Source organism: Pelodiscus sinensis, chromosome 1, assembly GCF_049634645.1.
Source record: "Pelodiscus sinensis isolate JC-2024 chromosome 1, ASM4963464v1, whole genome shotgun sequence".
Lineage (NCBI taxonomy): Eukaryota > Metazoa > Chordata > Testudines > Trionychidae > Pelodiscus > Pelodiscus sinensis.
This window is the reverse complement of record NC_134711.1, coordinates 99,698,049-99,719,784: the sequence shown is the minus strand read 5'-3', so window position 1 is coordinate 99,719,784 and position 21,736 is coordinate 99,698,049. Positions and strand designations below refer to the sequence as shown.

Here is a 21,736-nt window from a genome sequence, read left to right as displayed (position 1 = left end):
ATAGAGGAAGTGTTCATATATACAGGATAGCCCACCAGTTATGGATTTTTTGTAAGGAAAGTAGGTTAATAAGTTTCTAAATTTAATTCTAAATCATCATACCGATGCAATCCCCTCCATCCCAATCACATGCTGAATTATTACAGGCTTTATCACAGTAGCCATCTTTTATCCATGAGCCAGGACATCCTTCTGCACAGTTTGGCACAGGCCATGTCAAGTACACCTAGAAGGAACAATATTATAATATCCGTTTTTGAGTCAAATAAACAGACTTAACAGTTACCTATGCGTAGTAGTTTTTATGCTCAAAGTCCTTTACCAACAATAATTAATTCTTAACACGTAAGAGGCTGGTAAGTATTATCCCTTTTACAGGTCTAGGAAACTAAGGCTCAGATGGCTCACAGTAAATTGATTAAAGAACCAAGAGCAGAACATGGGACTTCCTGACTCATAGCCCTGGATTCATTCCCACATTAAATATCAATTCTCATAAAGATTAAACTGTGTTTAGAAGATAAAAAAATTCTAAAATGACCTGAAGTCAGTTATTTGTCAGCTGACCCCAAAGTTTCCTGGTGCTGCCTATTAGTCATGCATGTGACAAACAGATGTAGAACTAAAATACTAATTGTTAAGCAGCTGACAATCTATGAGCTAAATGTTTCCAAGATTTTCTGACATGACACAGTGTAGAACAAAATATATTTAGGTTACAGAGCATTAAAAATTAAACATTTTTCTATTCAAACCTTCCCCCAAACCTACATCCTCTCTCAAACTCAGTGGAAGGTAGCAACACTGATCAGATTTCATAAAATAAAACTTCATTTGACTCCAGGTCATCATGAGACCTGACAAAACAGTAATACAATGAAGAATTGTATAACAGCTCTCATTAGAGGCCTCAGCTGAATATGTGACTATTTACCTATGTTAAAGGCTACTGAAGCAGTCAGAATTTTCTCCTAGCAACAATTTTTAATCACCCAGAACTCATTAATTCCCACTGGGCCTTGGTGCCACATTACTAACCACAAAATATGCTTTGGAGCAGCACTACCTGTGATAGAATGGTGGGAGCATGAGCAAAGGCACAGTTTAAATAGCCATCTGTGTTTTTTAAACACAATCTCAAAGATTTGTTCTGACCAGGATTAGCTAATACAGGGCAAATGAGATTTTTCTACTCTTTACTTCTAATATTTCTATCAGCTGTATTGATGATACTATGAGGGCCTGGCCATATGGACACTTAGTGCGTGACAAGCCACTGTGTGAATGTACAGTTCACTCACTAACCTACCACATGCACGCTGTGACCACACACTAAATGTTCCATAGTACACTAAGACCTGTTGCTGTTTCAAGCAGTGGGTCAAAGTGCACTATGGAAATTTTGCTGCACAGTAGCAGAACCCACACAGTAGCAGAACCCACACTGACTACTACCCCATGCTACTCATCCATGTGGGCACAAATGATACTGCCAGGTGTGGCACTGAGCGGATCAAGCGTGACTACAGGGCTTTGGGAGTACAGGTGAGGGAGTTTGGGGCGCAGGTGGTATTCTCTTCGATCCTTCCTGTCAAACGTAGGGGCCCGGGCAGAGCGAGGTGCATTCTGGAGGTGAATGCCTGGCTGCGAGGATGGTGTCGCCAGGAGGGCTTCGGCTTCCTTGACCACGGGGTGCTCTTCCAGGAAGGACTGCGTGGCGGAGATGGAGTTCTCCTTTCCAGGAGCGGGAAGGCCTTGTTTGGACACAGACTGGCTAACCTTGTGAGGAGGGCTTTAAACTAGGTTCGACGGGGACAGGTGAGCAAAGCCCACAGGTAAGTGCTGAATGTGCGGGACTGGGAGATGGGTTGGAAATGGGGGGGACTACGGCCTATAACGGCAAGGAGAAAGGAGGGTCAGGGCACAACAGGGAGGCAAGATCAAATCAGTATCTTAGATGCCTATATACAAATGCGAGAATCATGGGTAATAAGCAGGAAAAACTGGAATTGCTAACAAATAAATACAACTATGATATCATTGGTATTACAGAAACCTGGTGGGATGGGACGCACGATTGGAATGTTGGCATGGAAGGGTACGGCTTGCTCAGGAAGGACAGAAAGGGAAAAAGGGAGGAGGGGTTGCCTTGTATATTAAAAATGTACACACTTGGACTGAAGTGGAGATGAACGTAGGAGATAGCTGTGTAGAGAGTCTCTGGGCTAAGCTAAAAGGGGTAAAAAATGAGGGTGATGTCATGCTAGGAGTCTACTACAGGCCACCTAGCCAGGTGGAAAGAGGTGGCTGAGGCCTTTTTTAAACAATTAACACAACTATCCAAAGCCCAAGATTTGGTGGTGATGGGGGACTTCAACTATCCAGACATATGTTGGGAAACTAACACAGCGGGGCACAGGCTATCCAATAAGTTTCTGGACTGCATTGGAGACAACTTTCTGTTTCAGAAGGTTGAAAAAGTTACCAGAGGAGAAGCTGTTCTGGATTTGATTTTAACAAATAGGGAGGAACTAGTTGAGAACTTGAAAGTGGAAGACAGTATGAGGGACAGTGATCATGAAACAATAGAGTTCATGATCTTAAGGAAAGGTAGAAGGGAGACCAGCACAAGTGAGGTAATGGATTTCAGGAAGGCAGATTTTGATAAGCTCAGAGAACTTGTAGGTAAGGTCCCATGGGAAGCAAGACTAAAGGGAAAAACAACTGAGGAGAGTTAGAAGTATTTCAAAGGGACGTTGTTAAGGGCCCAAAAGCAAACAATTCTGCTGTGTAGGAAAGATAGAAAATATGGCAAAAGACCAGCTTGGTTTAACAAGGAGATCTTGCATGATCTGAAAATAAAAAAGGAGTCCTATAAAAAATGGAAACTAGGACAAATAACAAAGGATGAATATAGGCAAGCAACACGGGAATGCAGGGGCAAGATTAGAAAGGCAAAGGCACAAAATGAGATCAAACTAGCTACAGGCATAAAGGGAAACAAAAAGACCTTTTATAAATACATTAGAAGCAAGAGGAAGACCAAGGACAGGGTAGGCCCACTGCTCAATGAGGAGGGAGAAGCAGTAACAGGAAACTTGGAAATGGCGGAGATGCTCAATGACTTCTTTGTTTCGGTCTTCACCGAGAAGTCTGGAGGTGTGCCTAACGTAGTGAATACAAGCAGAGAGAGGGTAAGTTTAGAAGATAGGATACACAAAGAACAAGTTAAAAATCACTTAGGAAAGTTAGATGTCAACAAGTCACCAGGTCCTGATGAAATGCATCCCAGGATACTCAAGGAGCTGATAGAGGAGGTATCTGAGCCTTTAGCTATGATCTTTGAAAAATCATGGAAGACGGGAGATTCCAGAAGACTGGAAAAGGGCAAATATTGTGCCCATCTATAAAAAGGGGAATAAGAACAACCCAGGAAACTACAGACCGGTCAGTTTAACGTCTGTCCCAGGGAAGATAATGGAGCAGGTAATTAAGGAAATCATATGCAAACACTTGGAAGGTAATAAAGTGATAGGGAATAGCCAGCATGGGTTTGTGAAGAACAAGTCATGCCAAACTAATCTGATAGCTTTCTTTGATAGGATAACGAGCCTTGTGGATAAGGGAGAAGCGGTGGATGTCATATACCTAGACTTTAATAAGGCATTTAATATGGTCTCGCATGATATTCTTATTGATAAACTAGGCAAATATAACTTAGATAGGGCCACGATAAGGTGGGTGCATAATTGGCTGGATAACCGTAGTCAGAGAGTTGTTGTTAACGGTGCTAAATCCTGCTGGAAAGGGATAACAAGTGGAGTTCCGCAAGGGTCTGTTTTGGGACCCATACTGTTCAATATCTTCATCAGTGATGTAGATATTGGGATAGAGAGTACGCTTATTGTAGATGATACCAAACTGGGTGGGGTTGCAACTTCTTTGGAGGATAGGGACATAATTCAAAATGACCGTAGCAAGTTAGAGAAATGGTCAGAGGTAAACAGGATGAAGTTTAATAAAGAGAAATGCAAAGTGCTCCACTTAGGAAGGAACAATCAGTTCCATACATACAAGATGGGAAGCGACTGTCTAGGAAGGAACATGGCGGAAAGGTATCTAGGGGTCATGGTGGACCACAAGTTGAATATGAGTCAACAGTGTGATGCTGTTGCAAAAAAAGCAAATATGATTCTAGGTTGTATCAACAGGTGTGTTGTAAGCAAAACTCGTGAAGTCATTCTGCCACTCTACTCTGCACTAGTTAGGCCTCAGCTGGAGTACTGTGTCCAGTTCTGGGCGCCACATTTCAAGAAAGATGTGGAGAAATTGGAAAGGGTACAGAGAAGAGCGACAAGAATGATTAAAGGTCTAGAGAACATGACCTATGAAGCCAGGCTTCATGAACTGGGCTTGTTTAGTTTGGAAAAAAGAAGATTAAGGGGGGGACATGATAGCGGTTTTCAAATATCTAAAAGGGTGTCACAAGGAGGAAGGAGAAAATTTGTTCCTCTTGGTTTCTGAGGACAGGACAAGGAGTAATGGGCTTAAAGTGCAGCAGGGGAGGTTTAGATTGGACATTAGGAAAAAATTCCTAACTGTCAGGGTGGTCAAATATTGGAATAAATTGCCAAGGGAGGTGGTGGAATCTCCCTCTCTGGAGATATTTAAGAACAGGTTAGATAGACATCTGTCAGGGATGGTGTAGACGGAGCTTGGTCCTGCCTTGAGGGAGGGGGGCTGGACTCGATGACCTCTTGAGGTCCCTTCCAGTTCTATGATTCTATGATTTAGTGTGTAGCAGGCAAGTGAGCTGGCTATTCACTCTCTGGCTTTCCATGCACTATGCCTCCATGTGGACAAGTCCTAGTGATATCAGTCTTAATATCAGTAGACTAGCAATCAGAGAACCCAGAATTTAATCATGTTTTGCCGCTAAATTTCTGTGTGACTGAAGGCAAGTTATTTCACCTGTTTCCCACCCACTTTTGTCTTATTTAGACTACAAAGTCCTCAATGAAGGACTGTATCTTGTAATGTTTTTTGTACTGTATCTGGCAAAATGGGACTCCCTAATTACAGTTGGAGCCTCCAGATAATACTGTGATACATTTATTATTTATGTTTTATAGTAACTAAGTTCCCCCCCCCATGAAGTTTACCATAGGCATACCTTATGGATGAAACTGTTATGTTTAAATGTGGTTGTTGCTAATGTGGTGTTAGGCTATAAACCACTACAAATTCATGAGCAGTGGCATATGATGTCATTAGTAACTGGTCCTGAAGGCACCCATGATAGTATGCATGTTGAACAGGAACTAGTTACCAGTCAATCTAATATGGAGATTCAGGAGTCATCTGTCGTAGTGTTATCAGGGGACAATTACACCTACTGTCTCAAATTGATTTTTTCCCAGGCAACATAAGGAATTAACAAGCAAAACATTTTAACCCCAAGCTCCCTTTCAATGTTTTATTCTGTGAAAGAGAGAAAAGCAACATGGGGAGTTTAAGTGCCAGTGGGAATTGAAAAAAAAAAATTCTCTCTTATTGCTATATTTGAGGTACACACAGAGTGCCTTCATCCAGTGCATAATTACTTCAGAAGAATACTCTCGAAATTTTAGGCTTCAATAACTTATTTAGATGTCATCAGCTTTGTTACAAAGCTTCTTTTTTTTTTTTGGTGGTGATCTTTTATTTCCATGAGGGAGATGGATGTCTACAGTCTCACGTTATTCCAAAGAAATAAAATAATTCACAGCTCTTTTGGATTGGTTGGATTAATTAAATTAATCAATTAATTCAGGGTACCTTCTAAGAATCCATACTAGAAGTACTTACAGTGATGGAAATAGAGCTGCTCTTATGTATTTTAATATCGTACAGTAGAACCTCAGAGTTACAGCTACCTCAGGAATAGAAGCTGTCTGTAACTCTGAAAGGTATGCAACTCTGAACACGGCGGTATAGATTTCAGCCATAGGAGGAACTGTCTCTGGAACCACAGGGAGGGGTGAGTCAGGCTCCGAGGTAGGGGGAGTGTCACAGCTTCTGCCCCCTGGGTGCATGAGGGCTCTGAGGGGAGTGCTGGGGCTTGGAGCTTCTGCCTTGCAGGTCCATTCCTGCTTCAGCCCATAGGCGTACTAAGTATTGGGGCTTAAGCCCATGACTCCATTCCTGGTATTAGCTGGGGGATGAAGGGCACGGTTTTAGCTATGAGGGGGGCACCGGGGCTGAAGCTGGAGCTCCCCTCCTAACTGGAGCCCCAAGCTCTGGCAATCCCCCGCTCTATAGCTGTAAGCTCTGATGCTCCCAAGGATCAGAAACCCCAAGCTCCCAGAGTCCTGGCCCCCACGACCTATGGCTACAGTCCCAATCTACCCCCTCCCACCGATGAAGTCCTGAGCATCAAGTCAGTACAATATTTGCTTTAGCATCATTATTTATTATTATGGCCTGTGTTGCTGCTGCTGAGAACTTCTGGTTTCATAGGGGTCCGGTTGACTGCTAAGTCTGCAACACTGCTGTTCACATCTTTCAGTTTCTACTGTGTGTTGACCTGATTATTGGGATATTTACTGTATGAATATATTGATTTAGTTTAATGGAGGGCTGAAAACAAAGACAAACAAGCAGGAAGAAAAAAATGGCTACAGAGAACTCAACCTTCAGCAAACATTGCAGAATTAAAGGAAAATATCAGAATTATTAGCTCTGATGATAATCCCCAAATACACAAGTTCCTAGGGCATAGCAGGCCTTTAAAAAAGAATTATCTTAAGGTATGTCTACACAGCAACAGTATTTCGAAATAGCTAGCATTATTTTGAAATAACTTAGTCCACGTCTACACAGTAGGCAGTTATTGCGAAATGTTGAAATATTATCAAGCTGGAGGGCTTCTTATTCCAACTTCTGTAACCCCCACTGTATGAGGAGTAAGGGAAGTTGGAGGAAGAGTGCTCTATTTCAAAATAAGTGCTGTGTAGATGATCCCAAATTCGAAATAAGCTATGCAATTGACGTAGCTCAATTTGAGTAGCTTATTTTGAGTTAAGCCCTGCTGTGTAGATGCACCCATAAAGCAGTGTTTCCCAATTTTATTTGGCCACGGAACCCTTTTCGGCTTAAAAGAATTTCAAGGAACCCCTAGCGTTGCCAGAGTAAAATTTGTCAAGGAAAGAAGAAGAAGAGCACCCTGCCAGAATTGGTTGAAAAAAAACACACACACCAACACACCAATTGGGAAACAGATTGTAATTAAAGCACTTGCTGGAGGCATCTAAAGAAGTTAGGCCTTCCTTGACTACCAGCAGGGGATGGATGTTTTAATCCTTTTTCTGTAAATATTTTGTTCCTAGTATGAAAACATACTTAGGTTTTAGGGAGGATGTTTTGTCTCAGACTCCCAGAAAGAGTAAACACAGCTGATAACAGAAGCTACTTTACCTAGGGCCCATTATGAGAGTAGGAGATTACAGAGTTCCACCCCAAGAGAGGTAAAGATATGATGCCCAATAGCTGTGCAGGTGAACTCAGAGACCCAAAAGGGGACAAAGGTGCAGCTAGCTCTATATAATACAAGCATCCAAAATGTCTGGAAAACGCTGACTACATTTTAAGAATAAATATCTTTCGTTTTCCTTCCTTTCATATTAGAATGTCTTCAATTCATATCTCATTACTGAAAAAAAAATTTTTGGATTATTTTTTAACTAACTTGTTATATAGTGACTTACCTTTTGACCCTTAGAGTGACTGTAAAAATCATCAGGCCAGACATCCTTCCCAAACATAACATCATCATTTAGGTATATGAACTTCTGGGAAAGGCCAGCAATACGATGAATGTGACTTTCAATGGCTGGGGAACTAAAGGTAGGCAAGTGACTCAAATTCTGAAATATGTCCTATCCCAAAAAGAAAAAAAATCCTTAGTTTAAACCTTTCTTAAAATATAACCCACCTATCAGATACATCAGACTATGTTTTTTATCTATTCAATGAAACAATAAATTTAGAAATGAAAAGTAAAGAGATGAGAGAAAGAACCAAGGATAGAGAAAATAAATAGAGGGAAGGTAGAAAAGAAGTAAGTTTTACCATCATTTCTCCAGGTATTAACAGCATATCGCATTTATAGTTTAAACTGTCTTTTTTTGCACTAACATAACTGGCAAACTACCATTATTTGTATCTGACAAAGCAAACTGGAGCCAATGGCAAGACTTCTGTGTTGCTCAGAGCTTGAACTTGCTAAGATACCAAATACTCCAGAATTATTTAACCAAAAGTCAGTGTTTTGGTTGCTATTTGTTTAGTGAAGCTGAAGGAACTTTTAAGTCAGTTTTAAAATACATAACTAATAGCCTTCCAGCATCAATAATTCTAGTCTAGCCTGTCTTAATTACATTTCTTCCTATTGGCCCTAAATTATTCTTTATGGATTAGGAGTCAAACAGCATTTACTTTACCTCATTTTTAATAAACAGACTTTATAAGGGTATTAGAGACAGACATAATTTAGTTAAAACCTCTGGCTATTTTAAAATAAAGAGCAAGTTGAAAGTTTGATAACCCTTCATTTGTCTTGTGAAGCAACAAAGTGAAATATAAAATGTAATATGTTTTATTAAAACAAGAAAAATATGAACATGGTTCCTTCTACATATGTAATAAAATGCAAGGTTTACACTCAGGGGAAAAAAAGGTACATCTTAAAATCACTATGGAATCCTTTAAAGAGTTTACCTGATGAGTTACTATAGTTATCCGAGGGTTATCCAGGTTAAGCCAGGATGGAATTTGCCCATTAGTGATAATGAAAATGTGTCGAACCCAAGGGGCATGCCTCTCTATTGATCGCAGGGAATATCTCAGCTCTTCATTATCTTCAAAACGGCTAGCTGAAATATCTTCATCCTGTTTAGACTGCAAAAACAATTAGAACTATATTTAGACTTAATTAGAGAGCTGAGGCCCCATTCCTACAAAGGTTTATGCACATGCTTAAGTGAAGCATAGCACGTAGTCTCAATGAAGTCAATGAGATAATTTACAGTGAGAAGGTTAAGTACATGCCTGCGTCAGTGGTCACAGGACAAGGACCTTGTCTCAGAGTACGTATAACGAAAAAATACCATTGTTCCTTTACAAACTGTCTGGTTTCACTAAAATACAAAGTTGAAAACAAAGATGGCCTTACTGACATCAATTGTCTTTGATACTGATGACTGCTAGGCATTGCCAGTATGTTCATGGATCATAATAGGGGGCAGAGAGTTATTTGAATAATCTGGATCCTCTTTCTTCAAGGTCCCTGAGAGATCTTTATATTATTTTCCTTATCTCATACTCCCTCATGTGGTGGACTGATTAAAAGCCACATTGTATTTCAATTCTTTTATGCATCTCATTAATGTACAGAAGGCATTTTTAATTATTTCACATTTTGGTTCTATTTTATTATATACTATTTATAAATATTTATCATCTTAACGATTAGCTTGAATTGCCTTATGCAATACTCACATTATAAAAGCCTGTTTTAAAACAATTCTGAGTTCTTTGGTGTTAAAAACTCCCAACAAAAATCGTTATGGAACAGAAGAGGCACATAGGTCCCATCAAATAAATAAGCTTAAATATTTCAATTTTTTTTTGGTAAAAAGACTACATTCACATGAAAAACCTCTTAAACTTGTTAGGTAGGTCACATGGTGAAGTCACTATTGAAACAAATTTAATCCCTCCTCACTCCAAAATAAATCCATCTTTAAAAGACAGTTAACCTTGCCTAAGGAAAACCACTATCCACATCCACTTTATAAGGAATATCCTATTAAAGTATCCCTCTTTAATGTATCTTCACTTGAATGACTACCACTTTCAATGCAGACTCTACCATCCCATAAATAAGTCTAATATTTCTCCATCAATACCATATACACTTCATTCTCCATAATCATATTATAGCTCAAAACTTCAACTCTCATCTCAGCCACACCAATATATAGCCCTCTGAGACATCCACACATCGGCAAATGGAATAATGCATTATTTTTCCATGAGGAAGTCTGCATTATCGTGTTCTGTATTATAGTGAGAAAATATAAACAGTTCCCTGAAACCAAGCAAAAGTCAGCAAGCTGAAGTACTCAATTTTAATTATGTAATTTAGTTGTTGATTAGTTACACCTTATAAAAAGACTTAATAGACTACATACATCTGCTTTGTCTCTGTGTATGTGTATACACATATATAATAGTAATTTACTATAATACAAAAAGTCCTTGGAACAAAGAAATGGACAAGATTAAAAACAAAACAAAAAAACCTTAGTTTGAAAATAGAAGTTTCCGCACTTTATTTATTTTATTTTTTAAACAAAAAATGGGCTTTGTTCCACAGCAGAAGAAACTTCTCTTTTATGGGAGTCTTCCAGTTAAATAAAAAGGGCCAACATTTTTTAAAGTTTTTAAGTGAGACACCATTAATATTTTAACACTACTAACAGTTATTGTATTATTATTTTTAAAAGTCTTTAAAAATGCCATGGGGAGCAAACAAAATGTAAGTACTTTTCCCATCATGAAAAGTAAGTGCTTCTCTGAAATCAGTATTTAATGAGACATGACACTTCTGTAAAATTAAAAACAAGGAGTAGTCCTGTGGCATCGCAGGCTATATCTCTACACTACCAGGTTATTTCAAAATAATAACTTGCAAAATAACTATTTTAAAATAAGCTTATTCCTCTTCACCAGCAGGAGTTATTATTTCAAAATAACCAGTCCCTTATTTCAAAACAATAGGCTTGGTAGTATGGATGCTCTGCTTGTTATTTGAAATAACTCCCCAGTGTAGACAGCCCTTAGAGACTAACAAAAATATATATAAATCATCATGAGCTTTCATGGGTAAAACTGGAAGCTAGCCATCTGAAGACGTTAGTTTTGCCCACAAAAGCTCATGAAACTATATATATTTTTGTTAGTCTACAAAGTGCCACAGGACTACTCGTTTTTAAAGTTATAGACTAACATAGCTCCCCCTCAGACTGTAAAATTAAAATAATCTGACTAGTTTGCAGACTATTTTATCAAAATATGTAGAGAAGGGCAAATATTTTTGATTCAGTCTTCCTAAAACATAATTTAAATTTGTTTCCCTCCAAACTCTTCTTCCCAGCTTTTAAATTCTGAGAGTTATTTTTATATGGTATGATTAGCAGATACCTAACAAGCCTATAATTTTTGAAGAAATTCTTTTTCCTTAACTGTATTTATTTAATCTTACTCCTTGAAACTTCTGACACTATTGTCTCTATACTCCTTGGTGAGATTTACCTACCTGACTGATGGCACTGAGATCCCACAGTAAATAAGCAGGATTAAGTGTCAGTTCTTTTCCATCTATAGTCATGTTCTTCTTAGCTTGTTTGCTCAGTTCCTGGAAACCCTTGGGGTTATTCAGTTGCAAGAGGGCAACACTGGCTTCTGAATAAAGCTGCAACTATACAAGCAGAGAAAGAAGCTTTCATTGTTGGCATGTATCCACCGAAGAGAGATGTTTCCCTTGGCAATTTTTTTTTTAATTTCTCTGGCTATCATACTTAAAAAGCCTGCATGATGAAAACTCAAAGTATCAGCTACATTGTAAAGCAACCAAACAAACACCATAGTAAACGAAAACGGACATGCTCAAATACATGGAATGTTTCAAGAAGAGAACAGAAACTCAATGCTGAGAGACTGATTTTTTTTAAAATAGAACAATACTCATAAAAATTCATTGTGTGCCTGATATTACTGCTTCCAACTTTATCTTATTACACTGCAATCCAGTAACCATAACTCTATGCTTATGTTAGAAATGCTTCATTATTACATTAAAAAATGCATTTTGGGTTCCCCACAATGAAATTCACGTGTTCCTGAAACCTCAATTTAGTTTATGATTAAAAAACCCTATACTTTTTTCTAAAATAACACCTTTCAGGAGACAGAAAGGCACTGATTCAACTATGGCTGTAACATGAGATTTTTTAGATGGTTTAAGGATCAACTTATGATCCAGAAATCTGAGATACAAAAGGCTTCAGAACTAATCCATTGCAGGGTCTCTGAGTCCTCCACCATGATTGCCAATCCACTGCTAAGGTCATTCGTTACTGAGGAACTGTTTGATCTGTTAGCTGTTTTTATCTCCCACCATTAGTTATTCTGGCTATCAGATTTCATAATGTGCAGGATGAGAAGGGGCTTACATTAGATGCTATATCTGACAGCAAATGTGGCTTGCAAAGGGCAGGAGACTGGTATGTTTTGCTAAAAGTAAAACCACCCAAGTTAAATGTTATAAGGATTTATTTGTACATTGTAGTGTGATAAGATTCAAACAAGTTTAAAATGCACAGTTGCATTCCAGTTCTCTGAAAGTGCAGTGTGTGTATTTAAAAACTGGATTGAAAATTTAACAGAAGCAAATATATCATCAGTTCCCCAGTGCTCTGCAAAAAGAAAAATGTTAGTGCTAATAAAAACAGTTGTGGATTAATGCATATATTTTTAGCTGGCTGTGATTTGTAAAAGTAATTTAGTATTTTATAGTAATATATCAAGATAAAAAAACAATTGGACCATCCCACCAGATTTCTGTTATTAACTTTCTCAGACTATTTTTTATTTTCGATTAAATCTGACCTTTTCTGGCCCTTCTAAGACAACACTTGTCACAGTGTTAGCACCCCATCCCTTAGCAATCAAACAAGCCCAGCTGTCCTGCCTGTGACATTTTAAAGCTGTTGATGGTTTGACTCATGCTATTTGATCACTTTCAATCTGACTAATGAGGTTTGCCATTAGAAAAATCTGACAAATTTCAGACCTTCCAGGGAATCATTTTAACATGCTGATGAAAGGGTGGCCTCTGTAGTTGTATAGTCTACTGCACAGTTGGTCTGCACAGCAAGCAACCTCCAAAAATACTGATATGGAAATGCTACAGATTGCAAAGCTGCCATTAGTGGGCATGTGCTTTATTTAGGAATACAACAACGTCATACAGTCCCTGAGAATCAGATATCTAGTACACGATGAACTGCAGAGATTCCTGTTCCACCCCCCCAAAAAAGGGTTTTAAAAATATTTATATATGTTTGACTTGACATTACCATTTTTCCAAAACAGGGTCAGGTATTAGAAACAGCTTCCTGATTGATTTGCTACCAATATTTTTCCCTTTTTTATCACTATTACTTTCGTGTTTTAGTTGCCATGTTGTGACAATCCAAATAAGGGTGACAAACACAGTGGGAAGGGATGAGGAATGCAGCTATATGGTAAGACAGGAGCTCATTTTAGGCATGTAGGATAGCTTAAGATTTTTCTCTTAAATGTAGAGATTCTGAAAAGCATTTGAATAAAAGACAAAAAAACTGATGAAAAACGATAGTGTGTATTTATGTGTCTACATAGGCAAAACAATCTCTTGAAACAAGTTAGTAGACACAGGTTTTTAAAAATCCAAGTTGACTTTTGGGGCTATCAAGTATGACTGCCTCTAAGTAATCCAAAAAGGTCAAAAACATAGATTCATAGTAAATAGATCTATTTGGCAAAGATGCAATCCAGAGGACTTTGAGGCAGTGCTATATATTCTGCTGTTCTGATGTAACAGCCTGAGTTATGAAATCCTCCATTGGCAGGAGTTGGAAGCATTGTGCTTAATTCACTCTCTAGCAACCCCACTCTAGCTGTTGCAAGGAGTGGGGTGAATAAGATGCAAAAGGAACAGAAGCCACGCCTCCTACATCAAGAGTGCTGGTGCAACATGGGTTTGAGGTGGGAAGGAGGGGGTTCCAGCATCTTCCATAGTCCTCATGCACACACATGTGCAATGCTAAAGGCAAGTTATAAACTCAATTTTTGCCACATTTTGTCGACATGAATGCCAATGCCTCTTCTAATGCACAGGTTTCCTTTGACTAGAAGTGTAGACAAAAGTCACAACACAGATCTTAATTTCCAACAGGATTTGAACAGCATGTATGTGGGCAAGGGAACATAGGTAGATTTAATCACAATTTTATTTTCCAACAGAAAACAGTACATGGATTTTTCTCTACTGCTTTCAAGAAAAAAAAAAGTTAACAAGTTACTACAATAAAGACAGACAGATATAGCAACAACACAAAGAGAATATTGGATAGAACACAGTTTTGAGATACACCTTCCAAGCTTTCACACCTTAACTGAAACAGGCAGTAAGCTGAAGCTTTACGAAAAGCCTCTTTTCTCCAAAATCTTCATTAGTTAAATTAAATGGGTACTAACAAAGCAAAACACCACCCAGAGTTTTAAAGTCTGACCAAAAATACTTCCCACTCACCACCACTCAATTCAGTCTCTTTATTCTAATTTTTGCTTAGTTCCTATATCACCATAGTCTTTTCTAGGTTAGACAACACCAACCCCAAAATATTTCTTTGGGGATCGCCTTTAAGAAACCCTGTTACTGAGTAAAAGCTGAAGTGTGAATGATAAAGAGCAAGAGCTCCATCTGGTGGTTAATACTGCAGTTTCAGTTGTAAGTGTGGAAATACAAGAAACATTTGGCTGAATACTAAAGCACACTTATTTGAACATGCATTGGTCAGAGCAGCAAAACAACTGAGATCAGAAGCATATTGACAGCTACAGTGGACCAATAAGCTTAAAGATCATTAGATTACTGATATTGTAAATATATAAATGCCAAAAAAATTATCTAAGTGTTTTCATCTTCCAAATTCAAAGCTTATATTAACACACTTTATAATTTCACAGCATTTTATGAATAATAACCTTCACAACATTGCTGTGAAATAGGTAAATAACTATTATCTTCATTTTATAGATGTGGAAGCCAACAAGGAATTTAAGTAAATTGCATTGAGGCCACACAGTACATCAATGACATAGCAGGACAGAGTACGTTAATCTCTTGGCTCCTAATCATGCCCAGTCCTCTAGTACACATTGTGTCTCAATCTTATTTGATTATAGTCAGAACGATCAAACATTTCTGCAGGATTTTTATTTATTTTTAATTTCAAGATGTCCCTTACTCAATCACTGCTTTATAAATATCACTTTTTTGCAATTCCAGCTTGACCTCACCTAATATAAGCCATTCAGAAAACTTGAGACAGCTCTCAAGAAAAGATTTTTACAGCCCAGATAGTAGAACAACTATTTTAGAGCTCTTTGGATCCAGAAGTGTGCTTACTCAAACGAAGAATGGACTCTATTAGACTAGAGTCATTATCACTGTATGTAAGTTCACCACTAGACTCACTTCTTGGTTTTTAATGCCTCCCACCTGATATATAGCCACCTTTGTTAATGACTGTGATTTCAAAATTTAACTTGTAGTGTTACACTGGCAAATAACTACTGTAAGGGCATGACTGAGAAACTTCATGAGGGCCAGGAAACCATAATTCAGGGTACATTTATATTCTTCCATCAGAGCATCTTAAAGCATTTTTACTAATTATGTAAGAAAAAAATTAAAAAGTTAAATATGTAAGTCATGGCTCAAAATGTGGGGGCAGAACTTCTGGGAAGGGAAGAAGAAAGGATCCTCATGTCCAATCCTCTTCCAGCAGTCTGTGCCATCTCTTGCCATGATTGCATTCTCATTTTTTCTATGTCCAAAATCAATAATTTAGCCTCAACTAGTGAGGCAAGCATGACCGCATATTACAGTTGGGTAAACTGAGGTACCCAACTTGCCCATGGTCACAAAGAGTAAATGGCAGTCAGTATGGCTATGTCTACACTCGCGGCTTCTTGCGCGAGAAATATGCAAATGAGGCGAACCGTGGAATATTGCCGAGCCTCATTTGCATACCTAGTGAGCCACCATTTTTTTCAGAAGAGGCTCTTGAGCAAGAAGGAGCATCTACACTGCCCCTTCTTGCGCAAGAAAAACCCTCTTGCGCAATGCCGTTACACCTACTACTTTTCAGGAAGAACGGCATTGCGCAAGAGGGTTTTTCTTGTGCAAGAAGGGGCAGTGTAGAGGCTCCTTCTTGCGCAAGAGCCTCTTCTGAAAAAAATGGTGGCTCATTAGGTATGCAAATGAGGCTCGGCAATATTCCACGCTTCGCCTCATTTGCATATTACTCGCGCAAGAAGCCGCGAGTGTAGACATAGCCTAACAGAACCATAGTCCTGACTCCTAGTTCTAATCACTAAAAACTCTTCCAAATGCTATTCCTGGGGGAATTCTATAATTGCTGGATTTGGAGCCATAGGAAAATTGCAGAATTCCTCTAAGACTGAAATTCAAACAGAGAAAAGAAGTCTAGCCAGGACCACCCATGAACAATGCGCATCTTCCAATCAACTTTAGCTAGAAAGGCAACAAGGGACACTTCTGTTAGAGAGCAGATTGTGGTGAATATGTCTTGGAGAAACTGACACAGGGAGCACAACTCAGCCAGTAGACACACAATTGTGGAAGATCTGTCTTTTGAACGAATTACTTGAGGCACTCTCTTGATGTATTTCATAACACAGGAACATAAATGAAGAAAATTAACTTAAGGGCATGGAAGAGAAAGAGGAAGTCTTAGTGTTTGAAGGTCATCTTTCAAATCAAAGTTGTGTCACCAAACTGGCCAAGATCTCTCTATAAAAAGAATTCCAAAACAATGCAATCAAGCTACTCTCCCATGGAGGCTCTTACCAGTTTTATTTTAGAAGCCAAATTCTCTGGTAGTTTTGCTCTTAGCTGATTTGTCTCTTTGAATGTAGCTGAAAATCCACTAAGGAAAGCCAAATCTTGCATTAATACTAAACCTGGTACTTCTTTGTCTGTGGTCTGCAAGAAAAATATAATTGCTAGTTAGTTCTGGTTTTGTTTTTTTAAAATCCAAGTGACTCACTCATTTATTCATCTCTAAAATCTTTCTCCAGATTAGAGAGCTAATTTTGACCCCTACCTCAAACCTCAGAAAACTACAATACATGTTATTTTAAAAACTCTCTCTTCCAACGAGACACAAGTTTAGGCTAGTAGTGGAAGGAATAATTTCAAAAAAGTAGGAAAATAAAATTAAATGTACACAACACCTGACAGTTTAATGGACAAATTTAAATAATTAGAGCAAACCTTAAATAAACATACCAAATAACCTCTCCATACTGTCTGTTTGCTGCTTTCTTTTAACATTCCAGAATGGCCATCTTCAGCTGGAATAAATAAATAGTTTCAAAGGTCACTATTTTAGCACATTCTATTAATTATTCTCTTGTAAATTAAAGTTTAAAATTGTTATAAAAAAAGTGAATGGACCACAGAGCCACAAGTTGTCTGCATTGTTTTTGACTTATTGGTTCGGTGGTGACAACTTGCATGACGCTAAGCATTAAGACAGTGGTCTCCAACCTTTCTATGCCCAAGATCGCTTTCGGAATTTAAGGGCAACTCAAGATATACCCTGTCCCTTCCCAAAGCCCCACCCCACTCACTCCTTCCTGCCCCTTCACTCACTCTCTCCCACTTTCACTCACTTTTACTGGGCTAGAGCAGAGGGTTGGGGTTCGAGAGGGGGCAAGGGATGCTAGCTCAAAGAGGGCTCAGGGCTAAGGCTTGGGGTGCAGGAAGGAGTGCTGGCTCTGGGAGGATGCTGGGGGTTGTGGTGTGAACTCCTGGAAGGTAGCACTTACTGCCAGGTGCTCCAAGTTGGCAGCATACAGAGCTGAGGTCAGGGGGAGGCGATAGAATTGCCAGGCCCCTGGGTAAGGTGGGAAGGTCGCTCCATAATTCCGGAAGGAGCAAGGCCCTCAGATGAAAAGGGCAGGACAGGGGCAGCCCTTAGCGCTGCCCAGACTGCACTGCGTCCCCCAAGCCAGTCCCACCTTCCCTCAAAGCTGCCTAGAGTATGCCAACAGGGCTGGATTAAGGGGGGAGATAATTGGGCAGATGCCCGGGGCGCCAGCTGCAATCAGGTGCCCCCCATAGGTTGTCAGGGGCACCGTGTGCCCAAGGGCGGAGGCCGTGCGGTGCCCCTGACAGCTATAATCAGGCACCGCGTGGTCTCCGCCCCCCAGGCACACGGCGTCTGACAGCCCAGGGGGTGGGGGCAACTCGGCGCCTGATTACAGCTTTCAGGGGCACTGCGCACCCAGGGGGTGGAGCCGTGCATGCGCCGCACACCCGCTGCCCAGGGCATAAGAAGGGCTCGAGCCGGCACTGCATGCCGAGCTCCTCCCTAGTCCTCACTGCTATCCAGATCAATTTGCACAGGGTTCTGGAGGGGATTTAAAAGGCCTGGGGCTCCAGGCGCAGCCCAATAGTGGCAGCCGGGAACTCCAGGCTTTTTTGAATCTCCGGGCCTCAGGGCAGTTGTCCTCTCTGTTCCCGCCCTCCTCCCTGGGCCTGTCTGAGGCAGGCTTCCTGCCTGTCCCAGCCCATGCTAGTGTCCTGCACAGATACAAATGTCTCCTAGTAAATAGACATTGGTATCCATTTATCCACGGGGCTCTGCTCCCAGGAGATACTGAGGCCAGGGAAGAGAATTGTGGTGCCACCACTCCCAGGGCCCAGCACCCCATTCCAGCAGTTCCTCCGGATCATACAGCTGTACCACCTCCAGCCCCACTGTCAGGAGGCCTGTATGACTCCAGACAGGAGACAGGGCTGGTGGTAGAGCTTGGGGCAGTGCAGCCACATGGCCAGGAGAAGCTGCTTGCATGGGATGCTGGCTCCTGGGAGTGATCACACCATGCTCATCTCCTTTGGCCACAGCATTTCCAAAGAGGGCTCTGCTCTCAGCTATCTTCCTGTGGGTAGACATTTGTACCCATGTTGGGCTCTACATGCCACTCCTGGCTTTTATGGCCCCGAAGTAGAGAGTGGGGTGCACGTGGCTCCATGTGCTGCCCCTCTCTGTTGGCATTGCCTCTGTCAGCTCCCACTGGCCTGAGTTTCCTGATCCCAGCCAGTGGGAGCTGCAAGTGGGGAGGGTGCTTACTAGCAGGAGCAGTGCACCAGGACTTCTGCCCTCCCCCCAGCCACACACACAAGGCCACTGCTGCTTCTGGGAATGCGCTGATGGCATGGAGCCAGGGCAGACAAGGAGCCTGCTGAGTACTGATCATGGTCTACTGGGAGGCTACCCAGGAAAGACCAGTCGATCACAATCAGCTGACTGGCGACCAGTGAAGCTGGATCTGCTCTGAAGTTTTAATATAAATGCTAAATACCTAGACACTATTTGTTTTAAGGTAAGGAATATTAATTTGGGTAAGTATTTAATTTCCTGCTGTACAGTGTTAGAGTATTTAGTACAATACATTCAGAAAGTTTTCTAGGGTTTATTCTTCTCTGTCTAAAAGATCGGATTTCTAAAACTATCAGTACAATACTGAAAATGTTGCCAAGTAAAGCAATTTACCTGTAAAGTAAATGTCATATAATAACTATTCTTACCAGTGACAATCTTTTTCAGCAAAGAATCCGAAAAATTTTATAACTATCTGGGAAGTACTACTGTTTTATAGAGAGATAGACGAAGGAAAAAGGATTAAATGAACTGTCTAGGTCAAGAAGCAATTAAATAGCAGAGACAGAAAGAGTGCACAGGAGACTGAATTCACAGTACTATACAAGACAGCATCATCTGAACAGGGCTACGGACTGACAGTTATTTTTAAAAATATATTTTAATGTAAGGTTTGGCTGCTAACAGAACAACATACTAGAGGTTAAACCTCTCTATTCCAGCACCCTCAGAACCTGACCAGTGAGGAGCCAGAGAATTTGCCAGACCATGGGAGGTCAATGTCATCTAGCAGCATTACCAACGCCTCCACTGCTTACTGGAGTCTTAGAAGACATTTAGGGGCAAATTAGAGCTAAATAACAGCACAGAACGCTGAGAACCAGGACTGATGGCTGTAAACCTTCATGGGACTGTGAAAAACCTGGGCACACAGAACAGACATCTGGCTAACTAAAAATTGGGCTGGACCAAAGTGTGCCAGTCTTGAATTCAGGAGGCAGGTTAATAAAGAGATGTTTCTCATGTACTGGACAATGGTCCAGCTTGCCTTTCTCCTAAGCATCCACTATGTCTGGAGTTGGAAGAGGACTATATTTTACAGAAAACATGCACTTCCACAAAATACTCTATTAACAACCAACATAGTTATATCAGCTTTGTCAACAGGACCTTTTTTCCTTTAGCTGTATTAAATGCTCTCTAGTATTTGTTTACTGTATTACCTGCTACATGACAGGTAGTTTTCAGACAGAGAAGGAGGAACAGTGCACGAATACAGACAGAGAAGATGCTGCAGAACAAGAATAAAGGCTAGGACAGGAAGAAATACTGAAAAGCTAAGAAACCTTCTTCATCAGTCGGCAAATAGCAGATATGTAGCAAAACCAGGTTTGGGGGTATTCACTAAAAGAGCTGGACAAGGATCCCAGGCATGGCTGAGTGGGAAAGGCCTCTGAAAAAGGCTAGAAACTGGCATGGAAAGAAGAGTCCTTAAAAGGTAAACAGTTGTTTGGATAAAGGACTACTTCCCCTTGCAAAACTAATACCAAGAAAAATACTGTTTTTGCTTCTGGTGATTAAAAACACAAACTAGTTCTTACCTTCCTTAGGACTGTCAAAAACAACTACTGTCACATTGGTAGAAGGGTTTTTTGGTTTTGCTACGAAGAATATATTGTTAGCAGATTGTAAAGAAGGATGAATAGATTGCAAGTCCTTCAAAGTGATGTTGGCAGGCACCGCAGGGTCTAGGATGAGCATTGGCACTTTAATGCAATGTGTCAGTAAACATTCAAGTTGCTTGTCACTAGAACAAAATATTAAATATGGATTTAATACCAATAGAAAATTAACAAATATTAACATTTGGAAGATACAATATACACAAGTCTATGTTAGCAGCATTTCTTTGAATACTTCTGACCCGTTTCTGTAAAATCTGACCACTGCCAGCATAATTATAAGTGGCTTCTTATTTGGGGACAAGGAAAGAGCTGTTTTGCTAAACAAAGGGGATACAAAAATCTTATTGTTACAACTTTCACTCGTCCACATTATAGCTGATCTCATCTCAACACCACCACAAAACACCCTGGAAACAATTTTTAAAACTTGATGTTTACTATGTTAATATTTGTAAAAACTGTGATTTAACACAGCTGATCGTCAAACTAAACCAAAGTGTCATGCAGAACAGGATAGTAATCTATACTATCCCATCGCCCTTAATAGCCCTTCATACTCGTCTCCCCCCACTCCCTCCCTGAAGCAAATCTTAAAACAACAGTTTTTCCGAACAGCCTATGAGCAATTTAGCCTACTATAGGGACTATTAGCAGGTGAGGCCTGTCATTGACTGGGCAAAGTCATTTTGTGTAGATTATGCTTACAGGAAAGTTCAATGCATGAAATATATGCAAATATATACCTTTTCTTAGGTGGTTCCGTTGTATTTTTCCCAAGCATTTCCCTAAACAAAAAATAAAATTTACATTAAATTACACTCAGTCAATTATAAAGAATTTGGGCTGAATACTCAGACATGTGGGCACAGAACGTCTTGTGAAACAATGATTTCCATAACCGAAAACTCCACTATAATTACTCCAGAGGACATGGAAGAAAATTTGCAGAAGAAGGAAACACATGATCTTCTGAGTAAGACATATGAC

At 40.0% G+C, this 21,736-nt stretch overlaps 1 protein-coding gene across 3 annotated transcripts in view; it reads right to left on the bottom strand.

Moving 5' to 3' along the window:
- The window catches only part of GNPTAB (N-acetylglucosamine-1-phosphate transferase subunits alpha and beta), a 74,266-nt gene that overhangs the window by 32,985 nt on the left and 19,545 nt on the right, over window positions 1-21,736 (bottom strand). For all 3 annotated transcript variants that reach the window (XM_075939121.1, XM_075939116.1, XM_075939127.1), the window contains 8 exons: window positions 21,493-21,534; window positions 20,666-20,871; window positions 17,186-17,250; window positions 16,745-16,879; window positions 11,360-11,521; window positions 8,758-8,937; window positions 7,746-7,916; window positions 103-226 (listed from right to left, as the gene is read on the bottom strand). In XM_075939121.1, coding sequence (XP_075795236.1) covers window positions 103-226; window positions 7,746-7,916; window positions 8,758-8,937; window positions 11,360-11,521; window positions 16,745-16,879; window positions 17,186-17,250; window positions 20,666-20,871; window positions 21,493-21,534 — 1,085 coding nt within the window. The remainder of the gene's footprint in view (window positions 1-102; window positions 227-7,745; window positions 7,917-8,757; window positions 8,938-11,359; window positions 11,522-16,744; window positions 16,880-17,185; window positions 17,251-20,665; window positions 20,872-21,492; window positions 21,535-21,736) is intronic.